Source organism: Pelophylax lessonae (genome assembly GCF_965119305.1).
Source record: "Pelophylax lessonae genome assembly, chromosome: 2".
NCBI classification, from domain to species: Eukaryota; Metazoa; Chordata; class Amphibia; order Anura; family Ranidae; genus Pelophylax; species Pelophylax lessonae.
This window is the reverse complement of record NC_138769.1, coordinates 241,158,289-241,185,834: the sequence shown is the minus strand read 5'-3', so window position 1 is coordinate 241,185,834 and position 27,546 is coordinate 241,158,289. Positions and strand designations below refer to the sequence as shown.

The 27,546-nt window shown below is 46.4% G+C and overlaps 1 protein-coding gene across 5 annotated transcripts in view; it reads right to left on the bottom strand.

Annotated features, from left to right (window-relative positions):
- The window catches only part of ST7L (suppression of tumorigenicity 7 like), a 270,999-nt gene that overhangs the window by 85,347 nt on the left and 158,106 nt on the right, over positions 1 to 27,546 (bottom strand). For 2 of the 5 annotated variants that reach the window (XM_082248423.1, XM_082248424.1), the window contains exons 12-13: positions 7,736 to 7,886; positions 2,575 to 2,667 (exon numbers count right to left, since the gene is read on the bottom strand). The exons of 1 other annotated variant lie outside the window; for it this stretch is intronic. In XM_082248423.1, coding sequence (XP_082104549.1) covers positions 2,575 to 2,667; positions 7,736 to 7,886 — 244 coding nt within the window. The remainder of the gene's footprint in view (positions 1 to 2,574; positions 2,668 to 7,735; positions 7,887 to 27,546) is intronic. 2 more of the 5 variants (XM_082248425.1, XM_082248426.1) reach the window with 1 other exon arrangement.

Below are 27,546 nucleotides of genomic sequence, written 5' to 3'. Positions count from 1 at the left end.
GTTGGGCGCGCAGATGGGTAAGTTCAGGCACATGCAGAGACATGGTAAGCATAAGGGCAAAGGATCAGTACAGACAACAGGCAGAAGAAACGTGGTCAATAAACAGGCAAATGAGGAACACTGACTCTAGCTACACTCGTCTGGCAAAATTGTGGCTCGTGTGGTGGCGATTAGAGAACTGTGACCGGCTGCACTATTAGGGCTCATTTACACGTGAGCTGGGGAGGGGGGTCAGCAAAACATTGTGGTTGAGCCGTGGTTTTACCACCCCTCAACCACTACCCCCCTTTAGCTGCAGAGGCCGTTGCTGGGGGTGTACACCTGTCGTGATTACAATGCTTTGCAGCTGTGGAATAAATTCCACCCCCTGTATGCCCATCAATTGCGACCTATTCAAGTGAATAGGGTTGCTTGTGCAAGATCCATGGAGTTAAAGCAGGTGGTGAGGAGGCAATACAGTGCCTTCTCACTGCCTGTCAAATGCTCTCTGAAGAGCGATCCGAACAAGGATGGCTCCTCAGAGAGCATCGCACATGTGTTTCATTGGGCAACTAAGTGTCAAATGAGGTTTAATGTTGATAAATGTAAAATTATGCACTTGGGGGCTAAGAATATGCATGCATCATACATACTAGGGGGAGTAGAACTGGGGGAATCCATAGCGGAGAAGGATCTGGGTGCAATGGTAGATCATATGCTTAATAATAGCATGCAATGCCAAGCTACGGTTTCCAAAGCAAGCAAAGTTCTTTCTTGTATTGTCAGAGGCTTGGACTCCAGAGAGAGTGATATAATTTTGCCCCTGTACAAATAATTAGTAAGACCTTATCTGGAATATGCATTTCAGTTTTGGGCACCAGTTCTCAAAAAGGATATTGGGGAACCGGAGAAAGTGCAGAGAAGGGCAACCAAACTGATAAGATGCATGGAGGAGCTCAGCTATGAGCAACGCTGTACCCAAACTAAATTTACGTCCTTTTTCCCACAAACAGAGCTTTCTTTTGGTGGTATTTGATAACCTCTGCGCTTTTCATTTTTTGCAATATTTATAAAAAAATAGCAAAAATTTTGCGCAAAAATTGACATTTTCTACTTTGACACTTAAAAAATATCCAATGTATTTTTGACCGGAAGATTTTTCCCCATTCCTGACCAGGCCATATTTTGTGATTCGGCACTGCATTACCTTAAACGGACAATTGCGCGGTCGTGCAATGCTGTGCCCAAATTAAATTTATGTCCTTTTTTTCCCCCCACAAATAGAGCTTTCTTTTGGTGGTATTTGATAACCTGTGCGATTTTTAATTTTTGAAAAAAGAGCGACAATTTTGAGAAAAAAAAAAAAACAATACATTTTTCACATTCTGATAAATAACATTCCCCAAAAAAATTTACAAATCAAAATGTTTTAACATTTTAGGCCGATTTGTTTTCTGCTACATATTTTTGGTAAAAAAAAAAAAAAATCACAATAAGCGTATTTTGATTGGTTTGCGCAAAAGTTATCGCGTTTACTAACTACGGGAAAGATTTATGTCATTTTTATTGTTTATTTTTTTTACTAATAATGGCGGCGATCTGCAATTTTTTGTGGGGCTGCGACATTGCGGCGGTCAGATCGGACCCCTAACTGACATTTTTGACACTTTTGGGGGGACCAATGACATTACTACAGTAATCAGTGCTAAAAATATGCACCGTTACTGTAATAATGACACTGGCAGGGAAGGGGTTAACACTGTTGGTGATCAAGGGGTTAAATGTGTGGCTCATGCTTACTGATGTGTGGGGGAGGGGGTTGTGTGACACAGACACAGATCGCAGGTTCAGCTATGCTGAATCCTGTGATCTGTCACTGCCTGTCACAGAGGAGATCCGCCCGCTTTGTTTAAACAAGTGGGCGGATTTCCTCACTCTTTCCCCGACGATCGGGGAGGAGAGACGGTGATCACCGCATCTCCTCCCCTGGCCCGACTCCCACTGTGTCTAAAAACAGTGGGAGCGAGCCTCCGGCGACTGCTCAAACCTATTGAAACAGCAGTAATCAGAAATTAGACCTCTTGTTAAAAGTCTTCCAAATATGCTAGATGAGTACAATGTATAACAGATCTGATCAAATCTGTTTTACATCTACACGTGCCTTACAAGGGTAAGAGAACATTCATCAGATCTGGATGTTTACAGTTGGATTCGGGAATTTTCAAATGTCTGTACACCTTTTCTAATGTACCATACCCAAGTCAACACGTTGGAAGAAACGATCAACCACAAAGGATTTAACCAGCCAAGTCTACAGGTTTGTTTCTAAAATGCAGAACTCCCTATCAGGACTCTATAAGCACAAACATGCAAGTTAACCTGAAAAGAAAACATAAGTGTAGAACAACTGTTCTTTAGAATAGTCTTTAAATGGCCAGACTATGCATGCAGGGTGAAATTTGAGTCTGTTTGGTTATAAAACCTAGAGCACGGAATATCCAATTATAAGATCAAAACATCTGCCTGTGTAAATTGTGTCTCAATACTAGCACAGTCCAAAAGTTGAGCTTTGACGGTGCATGTACCACTACATACCTGGCAAGAGTTCTCTGTCAGCATTTTCTGTACACCCAGGATATGGATAAAAAAGGTGTCCCTTTTCTAGGGGATATGGGAGAATCCTAAATGCTTTTTTGGAGACAAATAAAAAATAAGTGTTTATCAGTTAATAAAGGTTATTCTCACAGCAAAATTTTCCTTAAAGACGTAACACATGATTGTCTATGATTGCTAGCTCCATTTAGTGGTCCTAATTAAGTTTTTTTTTTTTTTTTATTTGATTTGAGGTATTTCAGAAAACCACTGCATTATAGCCACTACATGGATTTGACAATCATAGGAGATAATCATCACATAATAAAAAATAAGGTGATTATTAGTTGTGCCTGTACAAATGCTTAAGACTTCCCTATGGTTATTTTTAAAATATGTTAAAAAACATAGATCTTTAAAGCGGAGTTCCGGCCTATTTTTCAACTTTACTGATTCCTGGAGTGCTCGCTATGCTCATGAATAATTGGGCAGTTTTCAATTTTTTTCGGGTGTCCCTTACCTTATTTTCAGGGCATTTTTGATACTTACTCCTTCTCCCCCCTCTGCGGCCACGGCTGCCGACGTCATTTCCGCCTTTGCATTGCGTCCTGGGGGCTGTTTGTCATCACTCCCAGGAGGCAATGGGCAGTGACGTGGGCGGCCGGTCGCTCCTCTCCTCTATGCCGATCGCATAGTACAGCGCATGCGCGAGATTGCCAGGTGCATTCTGGGTAGCCAGAATGAACTGGAATTAGGCAGAAGGACACAACAGATTACACTGCGGCTTCAGATGCCCACATCCAAGATGGCCGCGCTCAGACAGTGTTTTTAAAAGTAGGATTTTGACTAAAATCCAATACTGTACAACTTGTAAGCATGGGAATAGCGGTTCTGTAAAGGGCGATGGATTAGTATTATAGGGGTATTTTTAGTTAAAAAATGTATTTGAGGTCGGAACTCCGCTTTAAGTGTAAGGATAATGAGAAATACATATATTACAAACAATACAGCAATCATTTGTTGTGCCTGTATGAATGCCTAAGACACAGAATTTTTTTTTTAACATAGCCCCCATGGATCAAAATGCTCTATAAAGCTGGATACAGGGGCAAGAAACAGATACCAAAGATAGCAGCTGTTATCTTACTATACAAGTGTGTTGGGTTAGCAGTAGCTTGTGATATGGCATTGCTGCAGGTTCTGACAGTATCCTACTGAGGTAGTGACTGGGAAAACCAAGAAGAACATAGGCTGCAGCAGATCAAAGTTGTAACTTTATGATATGCCTAACTGTATATGTGCAGTCATATAGCCGTTACTCAGATTAGGCACATGTGTACAAGTGAAGAATTGTAATACACAAGTAGCATTTATTTAATAAGTCACTCTTACATCTTCCTCACATCGAAAAAAGTGGAGCTTTATATATAACAATGCGGTCAGTCTCTCCTACAGAGATCTCAAGACACACTATTGCTTTTTAACAGAAGATGGGAATATGATACTCTATATAAATACTTCTCATGACACAAGCCCAAAGAAGGAAGAAACAAAGTAACTAAAGAGATGCTTAAATGAAAGATAAAGCTTCTACAAGCAGAGTCATTTTTGTATTATAAAAAGTTGATTTTAATGGGGTGCACTGACAACCCCTTACGTTGTATGTAAACCCAAGCAACTGACTTCTTATCTTCTGCTTCCAAATTTGGCTGTTACGTATACTATTACATTTGTTTGTTACATCTGTTCAATATGCAAAAAACAGCTGCTGATCCAGCCAAAAATCCAGTGAGCTTGTATTAAAATCACATGAAATGTTATTAGCCACTTTTGCCTTTTTGAACTAAAAAAAACACTACCCCCCCTCCCCCCCATTTTATTGATATGAGCAGAGAGGTAAATGTTCTGTATTTCAAAAACACTTCCTGCCCTATCATGACAACACTACTCCTCCATTGATACAGTACAATTAGGAATTGTTGTCACCCTACAATAGAAAATGTATTACTGGCAGGATCACTAGGTTAAAATAATGGAAACAGAAAGTCAGAGAAAAAGAAAACAAATGCAGCCGTTACATCTAAAGGCAAGAAAGCTGAAAGTTACATTTATTTTTTGGTATCAATCATGTGTATAACCATATTTTCAAGGGTTGGTTTGATATGTGCACTGAAAAAGGTTCTCTTATTTTACATAGTTACATAGTTAGACTGAAAAAATAATTATGTCCATCGAGTTCAACCAGTAAATTTGTGGTAGTTTAGAAGCACAGAGTCACAGTGTAACCCATGTAAGCACAAAGAACTGTACCGAGCCACCGAGTAAAACAGACCAGCTTATATGCAGTTATGTACTGCACCGCTTTGCTAAACTGCTAAAATGTGAACAAGCACTCAGGCCTGTACTTTATGCATATGGCAAGCCTGGCGCAAAAGAATTAGGCACTTCAGCTAAGTGCCTGTGAAATCGACATTTAGAGTCCATCTGATGGCTTATACTAGCACCACTTTCACATTTTAACCAAAAAAGCGGAACTGACCTCTGCACAACTGTCTTTGATCACTAGATACGTGTGCTTTAAAATGAAGGTTGATGTAAATAAATTGCACATGTCCAATTTCAAGCATTTGTGTACATCATTGGTGCACTAGCTGATAGGGTTCATTGAACACCATAAGCTGTGTTGGGAAGCTTCACTTCCTTTAAACAGACTTTGAAGCTGGCAGTGCGAAGATGAGCAGTCAGGTAGGTTCTAAATGCCGATCTATATAAACCATATAATGTTCCAGTCAATGTCTATTACTCCTGACCACATAAAGGTCAAAAATGCTTCAGTAACATGTATGGTTGTCCCTACTTGAAAATTAGGTAGAGCTTTAGAAGTAATTGTTGTGAAGAACCTTCCTCAGCAACCAGTTAAAGTGTTACTAAACCTAAAAAAAAAAGTTTTTTACCTAAATGCATTAGTTGCATTAGGGTAAAAAACATTTTCAATTTCCCTGTGCCCCTCTTCCCCTGTGTGAAGTGTAAGAGAGGGGAGAATAGATGCAACCGTGCACAGCGCTGATCTATTCTCCCTGCTCTTACACTTCACACAGCATTCAAGAAGCAACAGGAGCCATTGGCTCTTGCTGCTGTCAATCAAATGCAGTGAAAAGGAAGTGGGGGAGGGGGCGGACCTAGATCCAGCTGTGTAAGTCTATGCAGCGCAACTCCATAGACGCACAGGTTGGGAGCGCGCAGACCACGCTTCTCCCCATAAGAAGCAGCTGGATATGGTGCACATAAGAAGAAGAGGAGGAGCCAAGGTCGCCGCCAGGGACCCCAGAAGAGGAGGATCGGGGCCACTCTGTGCAATACTACTGCACAGAGCAGGTAAGTATGACATGTTTGTTATTTTAATTTAAAAAAAATTCTGACGTTAGTAACACTTTAATTGAATGGCCTCACACATTGGGGGAGATTTACTGAAATTGATGTACTCAAAATCTGGTGCAGCTGTGCATGGTAGCCAACTAACTTTTAACTTCAACTTGTTCAATTAAGCTTTGACAATAAAACCTGGATGCTGATTGATTACCATGCACAGCTGCACCAGATTTTGCACTCTCCAGTTTCAGTAAATCATCCACATTATCCCACAACTCCTGTGTGTCGGTTCACACTATTGCGATGACAGACATCGCACACTGCTCCTAAAATCACATGCGATGTCTGTGCGGTGTGATTTCAGCCATACAGATTGTAAGGCTGAATTTGCATATGAATCGCATTGAACACACACAGGGCCCACACAGGACACAGCAGAATTGGATCACATGGTGGTTCACACCAGTGCGATCTGATTCATGTGCGAACTATCAGTTCGCAGTGCGATATGCGAGCTGATCTCGGGGTGTCGTTAACTTTGAATTGACACCCCCAGTGATTCGCATATGGAAGGGTGAAGTAGATTCGCAGCGTTCCTGCATCGCAATAGTGTGAACCAGCATTAAGAGAGTATAACAATGTCAGATAACAGAGTCTCCTGTAAAGAGGCATTTAAAAGGCATTTAAGGTTACTTGTTTAGAGTTAAATAGGAGGCCTACTGCTAGCATTATTGCTCCAACTCCAACGATTGCGGCGATACCTTACATGTGTGGTTTGAACATTGTTTATATATGCGGGCGCGACTTATGTGATTGCTTCTGCACGCGAGCACAAAGGGATGGGGCGCTTTAAATGTATTTATTTTTTCTTATTTTTTTTTTGCATTTTAACTTTTAACCAGAAGTGACTTCAGAGGTCACTCTGGTCCTCCAAGGGCATAGAGCTAAGTGGAAGCAATCTTGCCCTCACTGGACTTTCTGCCTAGCCATCAGCCGGATCAGATCGCTTCCAGGTTTACCGAAGGCTCCGGTAAACCCTGGAAACAATAAGAAAGCGGTGGAAGGAGGCACCTCTCCCGCCCCCTCTAAAGGTGATCCTATGGCGAATCTGCAACCAGGAACAGTTTTAGCAGATCTCGAATCGCCCACATAAAATAAATGATACCGGTGTTATGGCAGCTAGCTGCTGCCATAACCTCAGCTTTAAACTTCAAAGTAATGATGTATATATACTATAGGCAGTCGACGAGTGGTTAAAGCTTGTTTGAAATTCAACTAAAACCGAATTTTTTGATCCTTACACAAGTTCAAGGAATAAAACTTAGGTTCTTCTAAGTAATAAAAGTATAAGTAAAACTGAATGTGATAATCTTAATAGTGACATTATGTACACACTAGCCAACACATTTTCTGTTGATTGAAATACAAGCACAGTTTAAATGCCACAGTATTTATGCTGAGCAATATCTAAACTATGAAAATCATAATTTCATGTGAAAACAAAATATAAAAAGGTTACATATATGTCTAATTTTAAAAACAAACCTTCATTACCCAGATCCTACCGGGACAGATAAAGATAGGATGATCTCTTTGATCTCTGCTGAATGGTGCATTGACATAACTAAATTAGTATTCCCACTTCAAACAATAGCACAAGTGGTAGGGGCCCCTTTGAAATTAATATAGGCAGCAGAGCATTCCACTGGTGCTGACAATTTAATTAAGATGGGCAGGTTATGAACCTAAGCAATGAAGCAACAAACGGTACAGTATAATAACAAGCCATACTTACTGCCCTCCCATGTGCAGTGCAGTAAATTCAATGCACCCTCTACCCGTTTCCAGTGTTGAAGATGGAAAAAGGCATATGCTACAGCCTCACTGTCTCCACGTTTCAATATATGCTCTGGTGGCATTATCAAGCTTTTCATTTCAAGCAAATACTAGAAGAAAACACAGAATACTTTTGGTATTACAGGGTATTACTAGGTATTACAACACATTTTTTATATAATAGCTATAAAGTCTCTAAAGGAAACATTTTATTGTCTAATTCAACACTTTTGGGAAGTTCTAATAGGTTTATATAAAGAGCTATTAATGGTCTAATTCCATTTCTCACTCTCAGTTTCTTTCTAATGAGGAAAACTAAGTTACCACTACTGAAGCTCTATTCTAATTAATCAAATGTGATACTCTACTCAAAAGAAGAAAATAAAACAATTGCTTATTAACGAAAATAACAGCAAAAATAACAGATATGGGACAATAGTGAGAAGTGATAAAATGTAGAAACATAAACATTAAAAACTATCAATAATTAAAATATATGAAAAACACATACATTTAACCTTTATAAAAGTATTCACAAAGTTAAAAGTTAACTGTAAGCACCCTACAATATATTCGTGCATATTGTATAAATTAAAATAATTAGTGTCCTGTGTATATTTACTAAGTTAGCAGGCATTAACGTACAGTACACATACAAAAACCTCAAATAATAGTATTATGTATAGGGAACCTTTCTGCCATGTCTAAAGATGGCCATACACACAGGAATATGTAACTGATTTAGGTATGCGTGATTGCAAGCGATTCATCATTTAACAAAGCAACACACATAATATTGTTCTGCAATGTAGGAGTAACTGAAAAACGGAATTTTTGTAAAATCTTACCTGTAAAATTCCTTTCTCCGAGTCCTCCGACAGTCGCCGCCTCTCCATATTCGTCACTATGGGGTTATTGACCTTTGCTCCGTAGGAGTAGCTAGGCAACAGAATATGTCAATATTAAAGCTTTTAGCATATCCCACCCCCAGGGGGTGGTCCCCTCAGGCAATACCCTCCTGCTTCCTGTATCCATACCTCAGTTTCAGTAGAATAGCAGTAGAGTACATAAACAAACCCCAAAAGAGGGGCGGGGGCGGCGACTGTCGGAGGACTCAGAGAAAGGAATTTTACAGGTAAGATTTTACAAAAATTCCGCTTTCTCTTACGTCCTCCGACAGTCGCCGCCTCTCCATATTCGTCACTATGGGGACGTCCCAAAGCAGTACAAAAACATGAGGGGTGGGAAACGCAGCCGCGCCCAAGGCAACGCAGGACCCACATCAGAGAAAGGAACCTTACCAAAGGAAGGAAACCAACTGGGCAACATGAAAATAAAGTTTTGCTCAACAGGAGCAACAACCCAGGAAGAACAAATAACCTAGGGATAAAAAAACATCCCAAACAGCCAAGGGCCCAAAAAAAACAAGGGACCCTAAGGTACCGCCGCACTAAGAACCTTGCGGCCAAAGGAAGCATCTGCCGATGCCTGAACATCCACTTTGTAGAACTTTGAGAAGGTGTGAACGGACGACCAAGTCGCCGCCTTACACACCTGAGCCACAGAAGCCCGATGATGACAGGCCCAAGACGTACTCAGAGATCTTGTAGAGTGCGCCTTCACAGGCATAGGGGGAACTTTTCCCTTCAAAGCATATGCCTGTTCAATGGTCTGTCTGATCCATTTGGCGATGGTAGAAGCCGACGCCGCCAAGCCCTTCCGAGGCCCCTCAGGAAGGACAAAGAGGGAAAAGACTTAGTCGCCGACAGGTAAACCCTGATCGCCCGAACAACATCCAAGGAATGTAAGGCCACCTCCTTCGGATGCTTAGGCTTCGCGCAAAGTGAAGGCAAGACAATGTCCTCATTGAGGTGAAACTCCGAGATCCTTTTCGGAAGAAAAGAAGGATTAGGTCGCAAGACCACCTTATCCAAGTGGAGCACCAGATATGGAGACCTGCAGGACAAAGCTGCCAGCTTCGATACTCTGCGAGCCGAAGTGATCGCCACCAAAAAGGCGACCTTCTTGGACAACAGAGGCAACGAGATCTCCCTGATCTTTTCAAAAGGAGCATGTTGTAACACGGACAGAACGAGGTTCAAGTCCCACGGAGGCAAAGGCTCCCTCCGAGGAGGGACCAGGGGTCGCACTCCTTGAACAAAAGTGCCAACCAGAGAATTAGACGCCACAGGGCGTTGAAAAAGAACGGCCAGCGCAGAAATCTGACCCTTAATCGTGGCCAACGCCAAACGCTGGTCCACACCCGCTTGAAGGAAAGACAACACCCTAGACACCGAGTATGAGCGAGGGGAAAACCCCCTGGACTCACACCAGGCAAAATAGGCCTTCCAAGTACGGTAGTATATCTTCCCCGAAGAGGCCTTTCTAGCATTGATCAAAGTATGAATGACCTCCGGAGAGAGACCCCTATCCTTCAGGACCTCGGTTTCAACAGCCAGGCCGTCAAAGCCAGCGACTGTAAAGCAGGATGGAATATCGGTCCTTGAGACAGAAGGTCTTCTCGAAGAGGCAGACGCCACGGAGCGTCGACCGCCAGATTCACGAGGTCTGTGTACCAAGACCGGCGGGGCCAGTCTGGCGCCACCAGAATCACCATTTTTGGTTCCGAGGACAGCCTGCGAAGGAACCGGGATAGCAACTGAATTGGTGGGAATGCATACATCAGTCGATACTGATGCCACGGAGCCACTAACGCGTCTGCCCGAGGATCGCGCGTCCTTGCCACGAACCTTCCCACCTTGTTGTTCAGACGAGACGCGAACAGGTCCACATCCGGAAGACCCCACTTTGCGCACAACATCTGGAAGACATCCGGGTGGAGCGACCATTCCCCCTGGTCCAGAGTCTGGCGGCTCAGATAATCCGCCTGCCAGTTCTCCACCCCCGGAATGTGAACTGCCGTTATCGCCGGGACGTGCGTCTCGGCCCAAGACAGAATGTCGGCTACTTCCCGAGCCGCTCGGGCACTCCTGGTGCCCCCTTGGTGGTTGATGTAGGCCACCGCTGTGGCATTGTCCGTCTGCACCCGAACCGGACGGCCCTGAAGCTTGTCCGTCCAACGTCGAAGGCAGAGATTTATCGCCCGCAATTCCAGAATGTTGATCGGAAGGGAGGACTCCCCCTCCGACCAAGTACCCTGGGCGGACAGAACGCAGAGAACACAACCCCAGCCCGACAGGCTGGCATCCGTGGTGATCACCGTCCATGAAAGCGGACGAAAAGACTTGCCCCCCGACACCGCCGGGGACTGTAGCCACCACAGAAGATCCCTTCTGGTGCGAGGACTCAACGAGATCCGAAGATCCAGAGATTGTGGTCGCCCGTCCCACCTGGACAGGATCTCCGCCTGGAGACCCCTCGTGTGAAACTGGGCAAAGGGAATCGCCTCGAAGGCCGAGACCATCAAACCTAAACACCTCATGCCCGTCCGGAGGGATGAGCACGGAGCGTCCCGAAGGGACCTGACTTCGTCCTGAAGTGTCTTGAGCTTGTCTTCCGGTAGGAAAACTTTCGCCTGAACAGAGTCCAGGATCATTCCCAGATAGGGAAGACGAACCGACGGGCACAGCGTCGATTTTGGGAAGTTTATCGTCCAACCAAACTCCTGCAGAGTCTGCATCGTGACGGACAGGTCCTTCACCAGACCCTGACTGGTTGCAGACCGAACCAGAATGTCGTCCAGATACCCCAGGATTGAGATACCCTGGGCTCTCAGTAAGGCCAGAACCGGTGCAAGCACCTTGGTGAAAACCCGCGGAGCCGAAGCGAGACCGAAGGGTAACGCCACGAATTGGTAATGATCCTCCGCAATGGCGAATCGAAGGTACCTCTGGTGACCCTCGCAAATGGGGATGTGTAGGTACGCATCCTTTAAGTCGATGGAGGCCATGAATTCTCCCGGAACTAGAGCAGCCACCACCGAGCGCAGGGATTCCATACGGAACTTGCGAATCCGCACAAAGCGGTTCAGAGCTTTTAAGTCCAGAATTGGACGTACCTTGCCCTCCTTTCTGGGCACAGTGAACAGATTTGAATAAAATCCCCGAAATCTGTCCCGATGAGGCACCGGAACCACCACTCCCTGAGCCCGCAGGTCCTGCACCGCCAGGTGCAGATCCCGCAAACGCTCCGGAGACAGCTGAAGGTTTGAGGGAAAAAACCTGTTCGCCGGCCGAGATAGGAACTCGATCTTGTACCCGGACCGAACGATCTCCTGAACCCACCTGTCCCGAACGCGGGCCAGCCAGGGTTGAAGAAAACCGAGCAAACGTCCCCCCACCCCAGAACTGGGTGAGGGCGTCCCTTCAGGCCGCATTGTTATGGGCAGCGGACCCGGACTGGCCGGACTTCTGCTTACCTGCCCACGGCTTTTTCTGGGAGCCTTGTCCTTTGAAGGGCTTGCCCTTATAGTGCGACCGAAAGGCACGAAAGGACCCCTGAGAGGGTCTAAACGAGGTATTCTTCTTACCACGAACAAACTTAGACTTGTGAGTCTGGGGCAAAAGAGTGCTCTTACCCCCAGAAATACCCTTTATCAGTGAATCAAGGGAGTCGCCAAAAAGGCGAGATCCTGTATATGGCAAATTGGATAAAGTTTTGCGAGAAGATTGGTCCACAGACCAACATTTCAGCCAAATCAAACGGCGTGTCAACACCGCCACGCTGTGCACACATGCAGCCAAAGGAATTACATCTAATTCCGCATCACACAAATACATGACACCCGGATGAATCTGATCCACCATAGCCAACGTCGTCGGCGGGGCAGAATCAGCCACCAGGACGCGCCTGAGCACCTGCGTCCAATCCGCGACAGCCTGAGCTGCCATAAGGGAAGCAAAAATAACTTTTAGCATGGAACCGGTAACCGAGTAAGTATGGCGGGCAAGAGACTCCAGCCTCCTGTCAGTAGGGTCCCGGAACACCGGGGTATCCTCTGCTGAAATCGCAGTGGATTTATTCAAAACCGCCACCGCGTGATCCACCGGAGGTGGAACACACCAGCGTTCGTCAGTGGCAGGCGTGAGAAGGATAACGCAGCTTAAACCTACTGGGCACAGCAAAAGGCTTTTTTAGATTGCGCCATTGTTCACTAACAGCGCGCTGAAAATCCTCAGTGCAAGGGAAAACCTGCGACATTTTGCGTCTCCGCTGCGTCCCATAAGAGGCCAGGACGGCAGGAGGACATGGTTCATCCTGCAAATGCAGCGTTTGTTTGATAGAAGCAACCAATTCATCCATGATTGCAAGCTCTTCAGACGAGCCAGGGGGAGAATCATCAACCACTTCAACCTCTGCCTCCCCTTCCGACCCTGCAAAGTCCAGGGACGAACGGGACCCCGATAAGGGGACCCCAGCCATAGCAGCCCCATCGCCATCGCCCTCTGAATCAGAGGAGATTGAAACTCTGGGCCGTTTAGTGGATTGAGCAGCCACAAGCATCTATACCTGAGCAGCCAGGTTAGCCACAATGGTGGCCAAATCCCCCCCCCTCAGGGGGAACAGCAGCAGCCCCTTGGCCTTCCAGCAAAGTGGGAGGAAATTTGCTTTCCTGAGAATCCATGCCCCCAGAAGTGTGCAGGAGAAAAAAGGGTAACTGCCCCTTTAAAAGTGCGGCGAGCGCAGCCCACCGCTCACACACACCAGCACAAGCCGACCCCCACAGGGAAAATTACAAACTCAGGCAAGGAATACAGGAATAAAGAGAGTAAAAACCTGGAGAGATCACTGCTGCTGCTGTATCGATCGGTGTGCCCAGGGAAAAGGAAGTGATGCAATAGAAGCCGCTCCTATAAAGCCTATGGAAGGCTACAAAAAAATGGCCGCCGGGGGAGGAAGTAAATGCAGTGCTAACATGAGGCCGGAGCGATCGCCGCCGAAATGGCGGCGCTTGGTGCAAAAAACGCCGCTCCCAGCATACAGAAAAAACCCTCATATGCCTGCAGCTATTAATAAAATGGCGGACCGCAGCAGCGGCCACCGCATGTTGCACAAAACATGTACCACAGCATGCCCTACAACATACAGCATGTCACACAGAGAATCACACAGTTTGTAACACAGAACAGTGTATAACAGCCCCCCTCCTTGCAGCCCACAGCAGCATCCAGACAGGGAGCCCAATAGTGTGAACAGACATGCAGGGTTACACAGTCCGAGACTGACACCCACTAAACAGACAGGTTCCCACACAGAATACACTTACCTTCTGAATGGCGTGGGGAACCCGCACAAGCGATCAAGCCACTGCACATGGGACAGGGAGAGTCGCAGCCAGGACGCAGTAGAACTGCGGTGCGAAACCACATGGCGTCCAGTGAGGAAGCCACCTCACCACAGCATCCCTGCAGCGAACAGGGATGGGTCGTTCACATATGCCAGGAAAAATACCTGACTGAACGCTCAATGGCAGGCTGGGAAGCCACTGGCCCACAACCTGCGACCAGGCGGGCCAGCCCGAGACCCAGCCCGCACTATCCTCTTCATCAGAAGAACTAACTAATGCTGACAAAAGTAACAGCTAAGTAAAGAGAGAGAAAAAAACTCAAATAAATCAAATAGAAGATAAAGGCTGAGACAAAATGCCCCAGCACAGAAACAGCCAGCTAACTCCTGAAAGCTAGACAATGAAACTGAGGTATGGATACAGGAAGCAGGAGGGTATTGACTGAGGGGACCACCCCCTGGGGGTGGGATATGCTAAAAGCTTTAATATTGACATATTCTGTTGCCTAGCTACTCCTACGGAGCAAAGGTCAATAACCCCATAGTGACGAATATAGAGAGGCGGCGACTGTCGGAGGACGTAAGAGAAATAGGATTTTTGACTTACCGTAAAATCCATTTCTCTGATGTTCATTGAAGGACACAGCTCCTGATCTTTTTAACCATTGGGTTATACTGCCCCTAGGCAGAAAAAAAAAAGGCTGGCTACGCCTATGGGCAGTCCCAGGGGGTATACTCCCTCTCTCTTCTAAAGGTACTCAGTTTTGTTACAAGCAGTAACAAAATTACAATTAGAATTACAACTCCACAGAGGGGTGGGTGCTGTGTCCATCAATAAACATCAGAGAAAATGGATTTTACGGTAAGTCAAAAATCCCATTTTCTCTTTCTTTTATTGACGGACACAGCTCCTGATCTTCTTAACCATTGGGACGTCCCAAAGTAGTGTTAAACATGGGGGGTGGGAACAGCAAAAAATAAATTCCCAAGGCTAACTATAGCCAACCAGGTAAACAGGAGCTCAACCAAAACAACTGGAGCTCACCAGAAAAAAACAATACACCCTCAAAGAGGACCAGATCCTCTAAACAGAAGCCTGCAAAATCTTGCGGCCAAAGGAAGCATCCACAGATGCCAACACATTCACTTTATAGAGCTTTGTGAAAGTGTGCACCAACGACCAGGTGGTCGTCTTGCAAACCTGCGTCACTGACGCTTGATGATGGAAGGCCCAGGAGGCTCCGTAGCTGCCAGGTACAACCTAATCGCCCGGACCACATCCAAGGCATGCAAAACAATTTCCTTCGGATGTTTTGGCCTGGGACACAGGAAAGGCAACACAATGTCTTCATTCAAATGAAAATCAGGGACAACCCGAGGAAGGAACAACAGACAGGGGCGAAGAACCACCTTATTACTGTGAATCACCAAGTAAGGTAAACGACAGGGTAACGCTACCAAATTCTGACACCCTGCGCGCAGAGGTGAAAGCCCCCAAAAAGACTACCTTCTGGGACAGCGTAAGCAGGGGAATCTCCCAAAGATTCTCAAAAAAGGGGCTTCTGGAGGACTGAAAGCACTAAAATGAGGTCCCAAGGCGGCAAAAGAGACCACACTGGAGGGGTCAAGTGCCTAACTACCTGAAGAAAAGTACGCACCAAGGAGTATGTGGCTAAGGGCGTTGAAAGAAGACTGCTAAGGCTGAGACTTGACCCTTGATAGTACTCAAGGCCAGCCTCTGCTCAACCCCCTGTTGAAGGAAGGTCAAGATCTGAAAAAAGAGCGAATGAACCCCGAAGGACTCACACCATGCAATGTACGTCTTCCACGTACGATGGTAGATCTTCCTAGATGTAGATTTCCTAGCTTTTAACAGTGTTGGGATCACAGACTCAGACAAACCTCTATCCATCAGCACCTGGCATTCAAAGCCAGCAACTCTAAAAAAGCAGGATGGAAGATTGATCCTTGGTACAGCAGATCCTCCTTGGAAGGAAGCTTCCAAGGAACATCGGCGACCAGCCTCACCAGAAAGGTGTACCAAGCCCGGCAAGGCCAGTCCAGGGCCACTAAGATGGCCAGAATCCCTTCTGCCTCGATCCTGCGTAGAAGTCTTGGCAGAAGTTGGAGAGGAGGGAAGGCATAAATCAGACTATACTGACCTCATGGGGCCACCAGCGCTTCCGTGGCGTCCGCCAGAGAATCCCGTGACTGAATAACAAACCTATGCACCTTTTTGTTGATTCGGGACACCAACAGATCCACCTTGGGAATGCCCCAACAGAGATACAACTGATGAAACACCTCCGAGTGAAGGGACCACTCCCCTTGGTACAACGCCTGCCGACTGAGGTAATCCACCTGCCAGTTTTCCACTCCGGGAATGTGTACAGCAGAGAGGGTTGGAACGAACGGTTCTGCCCACCTTAGAATGCTGGCTACATCCAGAGCCACCAGGACAATTCTTCTGCCCCCCTGGTGATTGACATAAACCACGCCCGTGGCATTGTCCGATTGCATGCACTCTGGACATCCTTGAAGAGGATCCCTCCAATGTACCAGGCACAGTCTGATCGCTCGGAGTACCAAGACATTGATCAGTGGTCTGGACTCTTCCAGGGTCCAGACCCCCTGAGCAGAAATGTTGCCAAGGACAGGCAGGCTGGCATCCATGGTGACCACCAATACAAGGGGAGGAAGGATTTGCCCAGTCGAAGAACGAAGCCACCATATCAGGGACTCATTCATTCCCCGGCTCAGCCGGATCTGATTCTCCAGAGACTACAGATTCTTGTCACATTTGGCCAGAATCTCCCTTGCAGGGACCTTATATGGAACTGTGCATACGGAACTGCCTACAAGGTAGACACCATCAGGCCCAGCGCCCGCATGCAAGTCCGGAGGCATTACCATCTGCTGGACAGCAGGAGACGAATTACAGCCTGAAGTTTCTGGAGTTTGTCCAGAGCAAGGAGCACTCTGGCTGAGTCCAGAGTCAGACCCAGATAGTCCAGCTTTATGCACGGAACCAGAGCAGACTTCTGAAAATTCTTAATCCAGCCAAACACCCTCAAGCTCGTATGGTGATTTCCAGGTTTTCCACCAGAGCAGTAGGAGACTCGCCTCACAGATGGAAGTCGTCCAAGTAGCCCAGTACCGCGATCCCCCATTGGCGTAACAATGCTAGCAACGGACCAAAAATTTTTGTGAAGACCCAAGGAGCAGAAGCAAGATCAAAAGGTAACGCCACAAACTGATAATGCTCCTCTCCCACAGCAAATCGGGGGAAGGGCTGGAGACCGTCATATTGGAATGTGAAGGTAAGCGTCCTTGATGTCGATGGAGGCAAGAAAAATCCCCCTGATGCAGGGAAGCCACCACCGTGCGAACGGACTCCATTCTGAACTTCTGCACCCGCAAAAAGCAGTCCACTGCCTTGAGGTCCAGAATTGGACACACCTTACCTTCCTTCCTGGGGACTGTAAACAGCTTTGAGTAAAATCCCTGAAAACATTCCTAAGTCGGACCAGGGATCATCACCCTTTAAGGTAAAAGGTCTTGCACCGCTCCAAAAAGAGCCTGTAAGCGGACCGGGGACAATCGCACATTGGAAGGAAAGACCTTAGCAGAGGGTAAGAACGAAACTCGATCTTGTAGCCGGACCGAATGACCTCATGGAACCACCTGGCTTGTACCAGGGGAGTCTGCGGGTCCGGGAACCAGCGAAGACGTCCCCACACCCCAGAAATGGGTAAGGGTGCACCTTAATGCTGAAGGCGTCTTGTCCGCGGGTCTGGAGAAGCCTGCTCTAGACTTGCCAGACCAAGTTCGCTTGGATCCTCCAGAGGAGGCCCCGAAGGGCTCCGATCCCTTGTCAGTCGACCCTGAGGGATGAAAAAACTTCTTATGAGCCAAGAAGGAGAGCCCACGTCTACGACGAGGGTCCCTGCCCTTAGTAGCTTGCGAAAGAAAGGTACTCTCCCCCCCCCCCATGAGACCTTTAATGATGTCATCCAGGGTAGCCCCAAACAGGCGATCTCCTTGAAAGGGAAGTTCAGTCAAGGCCTTTTTAGAAGTCTGGTCCGCAGACCAGCATTTGAGCCAAAAGGCACGCCGAAGGACCACTGCCGAAACAGAGAGCCGAGCAACTAGGGAAGCCACATCCAAAGAGACATCACAGATAAAGTGCAGACCCTGGACCAGCTGAGGCAGGGGGGAGCTACTTCCCCCCCAGGTCACAGCGCAAATGCCTAGCTTATTCGGTCAGAGTCTGCAACACCAGGGCAATGGTGAATCTCAGCCTCAGTGCTGAACCAGCCAGGGTGTACATATTGCGGGCCATAGCCTCCGCCTTCCTGTCAGCAGACCCTTAAAGACCAGGGACTCTTCAACCAGAATCATGGTTGCCTTGTTCAATCTGGAAACCGGAGGGTCCACCACTAGTGGCACAGTCCACTTCTTAAGAAGGGACTTCTCATAGGGGTAAAGCCTAGTAAAGCGCTTGGGGACCCCATGGGGACGCTTTGGTTCATCCCCACTCTTTAGCGACAATTCTGTCAAAAAAAGTGGGGAAAGGAAACACCCTTGCTGCTCTGAATAGCATGCGAGTGCCAAAGGGTACCTGCACCTCCGTTACAGCTTCAGCTGCGTTCCCCATCTTTAGGGTCTCACGCACAGATACAATCAGTGCTGTCACCAGCGCCTTTTCATGCGCGGTCGCAGACGTGGGGGAATCATCCTCACTATCAGAGGATTCTATGTGTGTGGTCGCAGACCCAGCAGGGAGACCCACGTCCACAGCGGCCGAATCAGATTCAGGATCTGATAAAACAGATGAGGCAGGGGAAGGTGAGGGGGGCGCTTTTTGCTAGCCCGCCGCCTGCAAGCCACCTCCACCTGGGACACAAGGGACTCCAGGACTGCCGTCAGTGCATGGATAAATGATTGGGACCTGGAGGGACTTGCAGCCTCAGAGAGAGGATCAGGTGGGGAAATGTGCTCCAAAGACTCTACGAGTCACCAGGGGGACCCCACAAAAGGTGTATAACACTGCTAATGGATAACCCCCACCGCACTGTCAGCACCAACCAGTCGCCAGACACAAAGCACAAAGCAATCCTCAGCAGAGAGGGAGAGAACCCCACCAGACTCACCACCCACAGAAACAAGCGCTTGCAGGCACCAGGATAATACATTACACATGCGGCGATCAGGAAGTAAAATAATCCAGGAGTCAGCACCAGGGGAATAGGAGGAGCTGCTACCACCAAAAGCGCCGCCCACAGGGCTTCACTGTCATGGCCGCCACTATTTTCAATGGCAAAGCACAGCAAAATGGCTGCCGGACTACACAAACATGGCCGCAGTGTATAGGAATACACAGGCTAGGCTACAACATAATGGCTGCCCCACGTGGCATACAGGGAACCAGGAGGGAGACCAGGCCCCAGGGACAGATCCAGGCAGGATGGGGGGGCCCTGGCAGGAACGCCCACCAGGTACAACTCCTCCAGCACAGTCGATAGTCTGGTCGCCGCACTCCCCCTGGCCCCAAATGCTAGTGAGCGCCCTGCCCCCACCCCAGAAGGAGCAGTGGTCAGACCACCCAAACAGCCCCAGGGTATGTGGAAGAGGGGCAGCTGGGGGCTCGGCAAAGGGGTGTGCCTGCGGGAAGGAGAAGAACCCGGGGGTCCACCTGTCCCACCCCAAAACCCTCCAAGGGGAGAGGGGGGACAGCTACTCACCATACCAGGGACCAGGCGGGCACCGCTTCAGACAGAACCCCTCTCCATCGAAATGGGGGGCTGTCGGCCAGGAGGAATGCTGGGACTCGGGCCGAGACTCGGTCATACGCGACGTCCCGAGGCGTTTAACTTGCAGGCCAGCCCCCGTCCAGTGGGGCTATGTCACAGCCAACCTACTGTAGAGTTGAGGTCTGCGCACGCTCACTGGCCAGACTGGGGGAACCACTGGATCTAGATTATCCAGCCCATCGCCCAGTCCGGCAGTTGATTGTAGATCTCACAGTAAAAATCCAGGAGAAAATATTTCTACCTAAAAAGAAAAAGATTTGCCAGGACCAAAGATCCCAGCAAGGAACTATGCCCTTACTCCTGACTAGGCAGAAAAAAACTGAGTGGCTATAGCAGAGAGAGGGAGTATACCCCCTGGGACTGTCCATGGGTGTAGCCAGAATTCTTTTCTGCCTAGTGTTCTACTCCTATAGGTGGCAGTATACCTATTAGTTATGAATACCAGGAGCTGTGTCAGTCAATGAACGAAAGAGAATGATTAGATCGATGCAAGGTGGCCAGCTTAAGGCTTTTGTACTACTGATCTCTCTCCTGTTCTCCTGACTGCTGTATAGACCAGTGTTTCTAAACCTTTTTTTCAGTCAAGGCGCCCTTTAAAATTCTGCACAATCCTGAGGCACCCCATTCTAAAATGTAAACAACTAAACTAATAGTTTTACAGAACACAGAAGCATCCATACACGTGAGTAACATTAAAGTGATTCATTCTTCCACCTTTGCACATTGGTATCAACAACTATTCTACTCAGCTAACGTGACAACAGCCCTGACTGAGAGGGACATGGGAGGGCCATACAAAGATGCTGTGGTGGTGTCTGGCATCCTTCCTTTCAACCGTTGACATCACTGCTTGTTAGAATGCCAGTGGTTGGCCCACACGGTGCCTAAGGTTGTAATGCTGCACAATAAAAAAAACTGGGGCGGTGTGTGACAAAAGGGCAAACTTGATCCACTCACTGGCTTGTTGACAATTTTTGAGCCACTTGTGGCAATTTCTAGGCATTTTTCCCTTCTGAAAAACTCAGAAGGGACCCGAGGGTGCCATGGTACCCTGGTTGAAAAAAGGCTGGTAAAGACTAGGACTCTATTGAAACAGTTTCTACCAACTGTAAATTGCGGTTATACTTCTTTTTATTGGAATACCATCTCAACTGACATACATTTTGTTCACTATAAATAATAAATAAAAAGAAAGGTACTTTTAGCCCACGGATACGCCTAAACAAAGCTATTGGCTAGATTTACACGACAAAAGCATTAGGCAGGTGTGAAAAAAATGCTGTAAATTAAAAACACTTTCGGAAATAGATATTTTAATAGTTTATTTTTTATCAATTAACAAAATGAAAAGTAAATAAACATAAGTGAAATCCAAATCAACTCAATATCTGGTGTGACCAACCTTCACCTTCAAAACAGCAGCAATTCTTTCAGGTACACTTGCACATCGTTTTTGAAGGAACGCGGCAGGTAGGTTGTTTCAAACATCTTCAAGAACTAACAGATCTTCTGTGGTTGTAGGCTGACTCAAATTCTTCTGACTTTTCATGTAATCCTAGAGACATGATGATGTTGAGATCAGGGCTCTGTGGGTGCCAAACCATCACTTCCAGGACTCCTTGTTCTTCTTTATGCTGTAGACATTGGCTGCCAGTTTGGGTTTATTGTCCTACTGCAAAATACATTTTGGGCCAAGCACACGCCTGCCTGATGGTATGGAATGATGAAGAGGCATCTGCCTGTATTTCTTAGCATTGAGGACACTCTTGATCCTGACCAAATCTCCAACTCCAAGAAATTGTCCGCAAGCCCAAAGCTTGCAAGGAACCTTCACAATGCTTTACTCTTGCCTGCAGATACTCATTATTGTACTGCTCTCCAGCCCTCCACCAGCAAAAGAACTATCTCCTGATACACCCAAATAACTAAAATTTTGATTCATCAGTCAAGAACACCTGCTGCCATTTTTCTGCACCCAAGTTCCTATGGTTTCATGCATAGTTGAGTCACAGCCTTGTTTCCATGTCAGAGGAATGGCTTTTTTGCCGCAATTCTTCCATGGAGACCACTTCTGGCCAGGCCTCTCCAAACAGTAAATGAGTATACCTGGGTCCCACTGGTTTCTGCCAGTTATGTGCTGATGGCACTGCTGGACATCTTCTAATGATGAAAGGAAGTAAACATGAGGTGTCTCATCTGCTGCATTAAGTTTATTTGGCTAACTGCTGCACCTACAGTCCTCAATACTGATTGTTGCTTTGTGCTTTTTCAAAAGAGCTTAAAAAGCACATCTTGAAACCCTAGCCTGCTTTGAAATCCTTGCCTGGGAGAGACCTTGCTGATGTAGTATAACTGTCTTATTGCTGTGCTCAGTATTGCCATAGTGTATGACCTGTGACATAAAATGGTCTTCCACAACCTCACCTTAGTAGAGTTTGGCTGTTTCGGTTTCAGTTAATAACGGTTTCAACATGCATATGAAATTGATGAGGATTAGCACCTGCTTGGTATAATTGGTTATTCATACACAAATCTAATCCTACAAAAATCCCTGACTTTATGCAATAGTAAAGCCCCGTACACACGTACCGATCGGCCGTCTTTTGTCCCCGGGCTGTCCTGTCCGCTGAAAAGTGCAAAAGACTGCACACGAGTTTTGTGCGCCGACTGCAGTAGAGATGACATGTGATGGTTAACTTTCCCTGTGTTTTTTCTTCTCTGAGCATGCCCAGTCTTGCAAATCTGCTGTCTGTCGGCCGAATTCTGTACTGACTGGCGAACAATCGGCCGTTCTGGTGTCGGCATACAAAAATTTTAATGCTTGCACGACAGATTCTGTTCGGCCGAAAGTGCGCTGTCGGCTGTCGGAAGCATCATACTAACAAGCCGAAAATCGGCCGATCGGTCGTCGGCCGAATCTTTTCGGCCGACAATCTGCACGTGTGTACGGGCCTTAAGAAATTATGCTGATTTGAAGCTAAAGGGTAGTCACACAAAATATTGATTTGATTTTGATTTTTCTTCTGTTCGCTCACTTTATATTTTGTAAATTTATAAAAAATAAACAAATAAAATATACATTTTTAAAAGCATTATGACTTTACAGCATTTCTTCACACCTGTCTAAAACATTTGCACAGTACTGTATTTGCTGGCTCCCCAACCCCTTAGCTTCTAAGTGCAAAGACATGCATGCCCATATAAAAAGTGTAGAAACATATGCTATAGTGTGAGAGATGTACGGCGTACAGATTAAGCAAGCACATCTGACTAACATCTTCTGTTTAAGGCTATTTAAAGACACATTTTTGATTGCTATTCTCATATGTATTAAAGCAGAGTTCCACCCAAAAGTGGAATTTCCACTTTAAATACCCCTGACATGCCATATTTGGCATGTAATTTTTTATTTTTTTTGGGGGGGGGGCAGCAGGTGCCTAGTTTTGACAGGTACCCGCTCCCACTTCCACTCGGGCTGCTTGAGGGGAAGTACTCCTCTCCCCCTCCCTGCCTGCAATCTTCTGGGACACATCACAGGTCCCAGAAGATTGTCCGGCCATTCAGGATGCACAGCACGACTCGCATATGTGCAGTGAGCATCCAGCTGTGAAGCCGCAAGCTGTCACAGTCAGGTGCCCACACTAGTGATGCCGGAGCCGCCGAGAGGACAGGTAGAGGAGCGGGGCTTCGGGCGGCCACATCGCTGGATCGTGGGACAGGTGAGTGTGTGTTTATTAAAAGTCAGCAGCTACACTTTTTGTATTTGCTGACTTTTCACAAACACAGAAACGGCTGGAGCTCTGCTTTACAGTAACCTAAAAGATTTGCCAATAACCCTTTCATTTAAAAGCTGTTAAAGCATTCTAAATGGTATCTCACAAATCAAATTCCATATTTGCGTGACAAGATATGACTATGTTGGAAGAACTTAACAAAGGCCAAGTTAAACCCATGGGGTGAAATGTCCTTGGGTACATGAGAGGTTTTCCCACAGAGGATCCATGCAGACCATCACTGGTGTGTTAAACAAAGAGGATTACAGAGGATTAGCTGACATATCACCCTCCAGCAGGATTGCCTAGGGCAAGCACAGAAAGAATCACTCATGCAGCAAACACGCTTTGCTTGACCAGAACCCAAACTCATCAGTGTTACCTAAAGATAAGGGAAAGTTAAGATACTTTTTCAGATTAGTAAATAATCTACTGATTTGTTCTGTATAAGTAGGTCCAGGTATTTAGAAAGTGTGTGTTAAAGAAAGCAGTTAAAAAAATGATGAAAGAAATCCAATTGTAACTTTGATTCTTTGAGTCTAAAAACAAAACATAGGAAACAGATTTAGAAATGCAAGAGGTTGTAGTATAATAGTTCATTTGTACAAAGGGTATATACAACAATTTACCAAAACTATGTAAAAAACATGCACATAATTTGGCTCAGTTATGACTATGGTAATGTAAAGTGTGATTTGTTCAGCTTAGACTACCCTTTTTGCTTAAAACGTACATTTGAATGCACATTATATTCTTTCATTATTAAGCCAGCCGTACATGGATCAAAATTAGGAGAATTCCGAACCATTTATGGGCAAGGTTGGTTGTACACAAGTCGATCTATCGATCGACTTGTGTACAACCAGCCTGTCTGCTTTTTTCTGAATAATCAGTGCCGACGGCTATAGCCGGCAACACTGATCATTGCATTCTGAAGGTGGTGAAGGCTGCCCGACAGACATAGGAGTAAGTCACACATGTGCAAGTGTAAGGTAAACCGGATTTCCTCCACCAGTACGGACTTTCACTCACACCCGTGCACATTGCACACCTGCACTCACCAATTAGCATTTGGCTCCCAGTGGCCTATTTAAACTGCTCTAGTACTGTGAGCAGTTGCTGAATGGTCTTCAGCTTGTTCCCGTGGTTCTGAGATCTGATCTGTTGTTACTTCTCACCTGTGTATGACCCGGCCTGCCTTTGGACTTTGCCTCTGCCCGTGCTCCTGCTCTGTTGCTTACTATCCTGACCTTGGCTTGCTTAAACGGATCTGATCTGCCTGCTTACCCTGTACCGCGCTGCCCGGCTGTTATCGACCTTGGCTCATCTTCTGGACTTGCTTGCTTGCTGATTCTGTACCTCACTGCTCAGTTTCCGCTGGCTACTGCTCCCACGCTTTGGTGCCAAGCTGCCACTGCACCCTGTTCCAAGGACTGCAACTACCAGCTGTACCCACCTATGGAGTGAACACCACCAGCTAGCCGCTATGGCACTCGTGCCACTCCTTGCCTTACACTCTCTGTTCCCACCTTCAGGAGTGTCAGGCAGGAGGAGCAAGAGAGGCCTCCACAACATTCCAGTCTTCACCAGGTACGTGATAGTACCATTCAGCCATGACTGAGACTGGAGGAGGCTCCTCTCTGCTTGAAGCGGTGTGCCAACAAATCACAGCCTTAATCCAAGTGGTGACCGGACTCCAGGAGAATTACTTCCGGATTGAAGGTCATTTACGCTCCCTGCCCATTGTATCTCAAGCTTGTGTATCTGGCACTTCAGCTACTGTTTCCTGCTCCAGCTCCTGCATCTACAGTAATGGTTCCTCCCCTGGAGCCTTGGGTACCTACCCCGGAATGCTTTACAGGAAATCGCTATAAGTTTCAGGCCTTCCGCCATGCCTGCCAGTTGTATTTCGAGTTACAACCAAACTTTCTCCCTTGAATTTACTAAGGTGGGCTTTGTAATTTGTCTCTTGCGTGAGGAACCACAGTCATGAGCTCATCAGCTTCTGGAAAAGGCCAGCCCAGTTCTTGCATCAGTCTCTTCCTTCTTTGAAGCCATGGCCCAGATCTATGATGATCCCCAATGGACCTCCACAGCAGAAGCTATTTTACATGAACTCCAGCAAGGGCTTCAGCCTGTGGAGGACTATTTTGTTAAGTTCCGCAAATGGAGTTCTGACACTGCCTGGAACGATGCAGCCTTGCAGTACCAGTTTCGTTTGGGTCTTTCAGAGGCTCTTAAAGATGAACTTGCCAGACTAGATCCACCAACTACGCTCTCAAACTTGATCCAGCTTGCTATTCAGCCTAATCGCAGAATCCGAGAGAGGAGGGCAGAAAAATCTGACAACATTCCACCTACATGGACACCAGCAGCACCTGTATCCCCAGCTATGAAACCATCCTCTTTCAAGGTGGAGTCTGTTCAGTTGGGACTTTCTCGTTCATCTCGGTCAGCCAAGGAAAGACTTAGACGCAAGCAGCAACAACATATGCCTTTACTGTGGGGGCATTGGTCCCTTTCTGCGTGACTGCCTGATAAGACCACGCAAGACTGTCCTTGTTTCTGATACTTCCAGATATCCTCTGAAGAGCATCTCCTCTCAGCTTTTGCTGACTCTCTCCCTGCAGCTACCTGGAGGGAGCATCCAAACTCAAGCCATTATTGACTCCGGGGCCTGCAGTTGTTTTATGGACTATTCATTTGCTGAACAACACAAGGTCCCACTGCAAGCTAAAATGCAGCATCTGAAGATTCATTTGGCGGATGGCTCGAATCTCAAGTCAGGTCCTATCACACAAGAAACTTGTCCGCTACTGGCAGTAACCTCCTCTAATCATTCAGAATACCTAACCCTGGACATTATCCCATCACCTTTGTTCCCCATTATCCTGGGCATTCCTTGGTTGCAGGCACACAATCCCCAAATAAACTGGGAGTCTGGAGCTGTTTCATTCCCTACCACCTACTGCCAGCAACACTGTTTTTCCAATACGGTCACCACTTCGGCCCCCCCTTATGGAACCGCAACCAGAGACTTCAGTTCCACAATATGTTCGATTACCTTACCATGATTTCTTAGATGTTTTTGATAGGAAGAATGCTGAGACCTTACCGCCGCATCGGCCGTACGATTGCCCAATTGAACTCCACAACATTCCAGTCTTCACCAGGTACGTGATAGCAAGTCACAAGCAAGTCTCAACTCTTAACCTTCAAGTCTCAAGCAAGTCCCAAGTTACTGTGGCGAAAAGCAAGCAAGCCAAGTCAAGTCCCTGCTAGAAGTCAAGCAAGTCAAGTCAAGTAATTTATTTTGGTCAAGTCACAAATCAAGTCAAAATACTGATCTACCCCAATTTTCACCTTTAAATCAGTTAAAAGTCAGTGGTCAGGAAAGGTTATGTTTTATTTTCAACATTTCAAAACTGCTTAGTGCTTTTTTCTTGGCATATTAAAGAAACACTTTGAATGCCCAAACAGCTCAAAATCCTTCGTCCGGTCATGTTTCAACACCACAGTCACTAAAAACATGTTAAGTATTTCCATTGTTAAACAGCCAGTGTCCTAAAAATCAGAACACACTGAGGTGTTTTAAGTGACTGTGGTGTCAGAAACATAACAGGCACATTCATTTTGCTTTAACACATCTTGAGAAAAAGCAAATATTTAATAACTTAAAAAAGTAAAGTCATTTAGAATCATATGTCTCAAGTCAAAGTCAAGTCTCAAGTCATGAATACCAAGTCAAAGTCAAGTCGAGTCTTTTATTAATTTTAATCAAGCAAGTCTCAAGTCCTCAAACTGGTGACTTAAGTCTGACTTAAGTCAAGTCATGTGACTCGAATCCCCCACCTCTGCTGCCCGCTGTCAGAATACAATACCACTGCAGGAAGACACTGAATGTGGATAGGGGAATCAGGTCATTTTTTTCCCTTCAA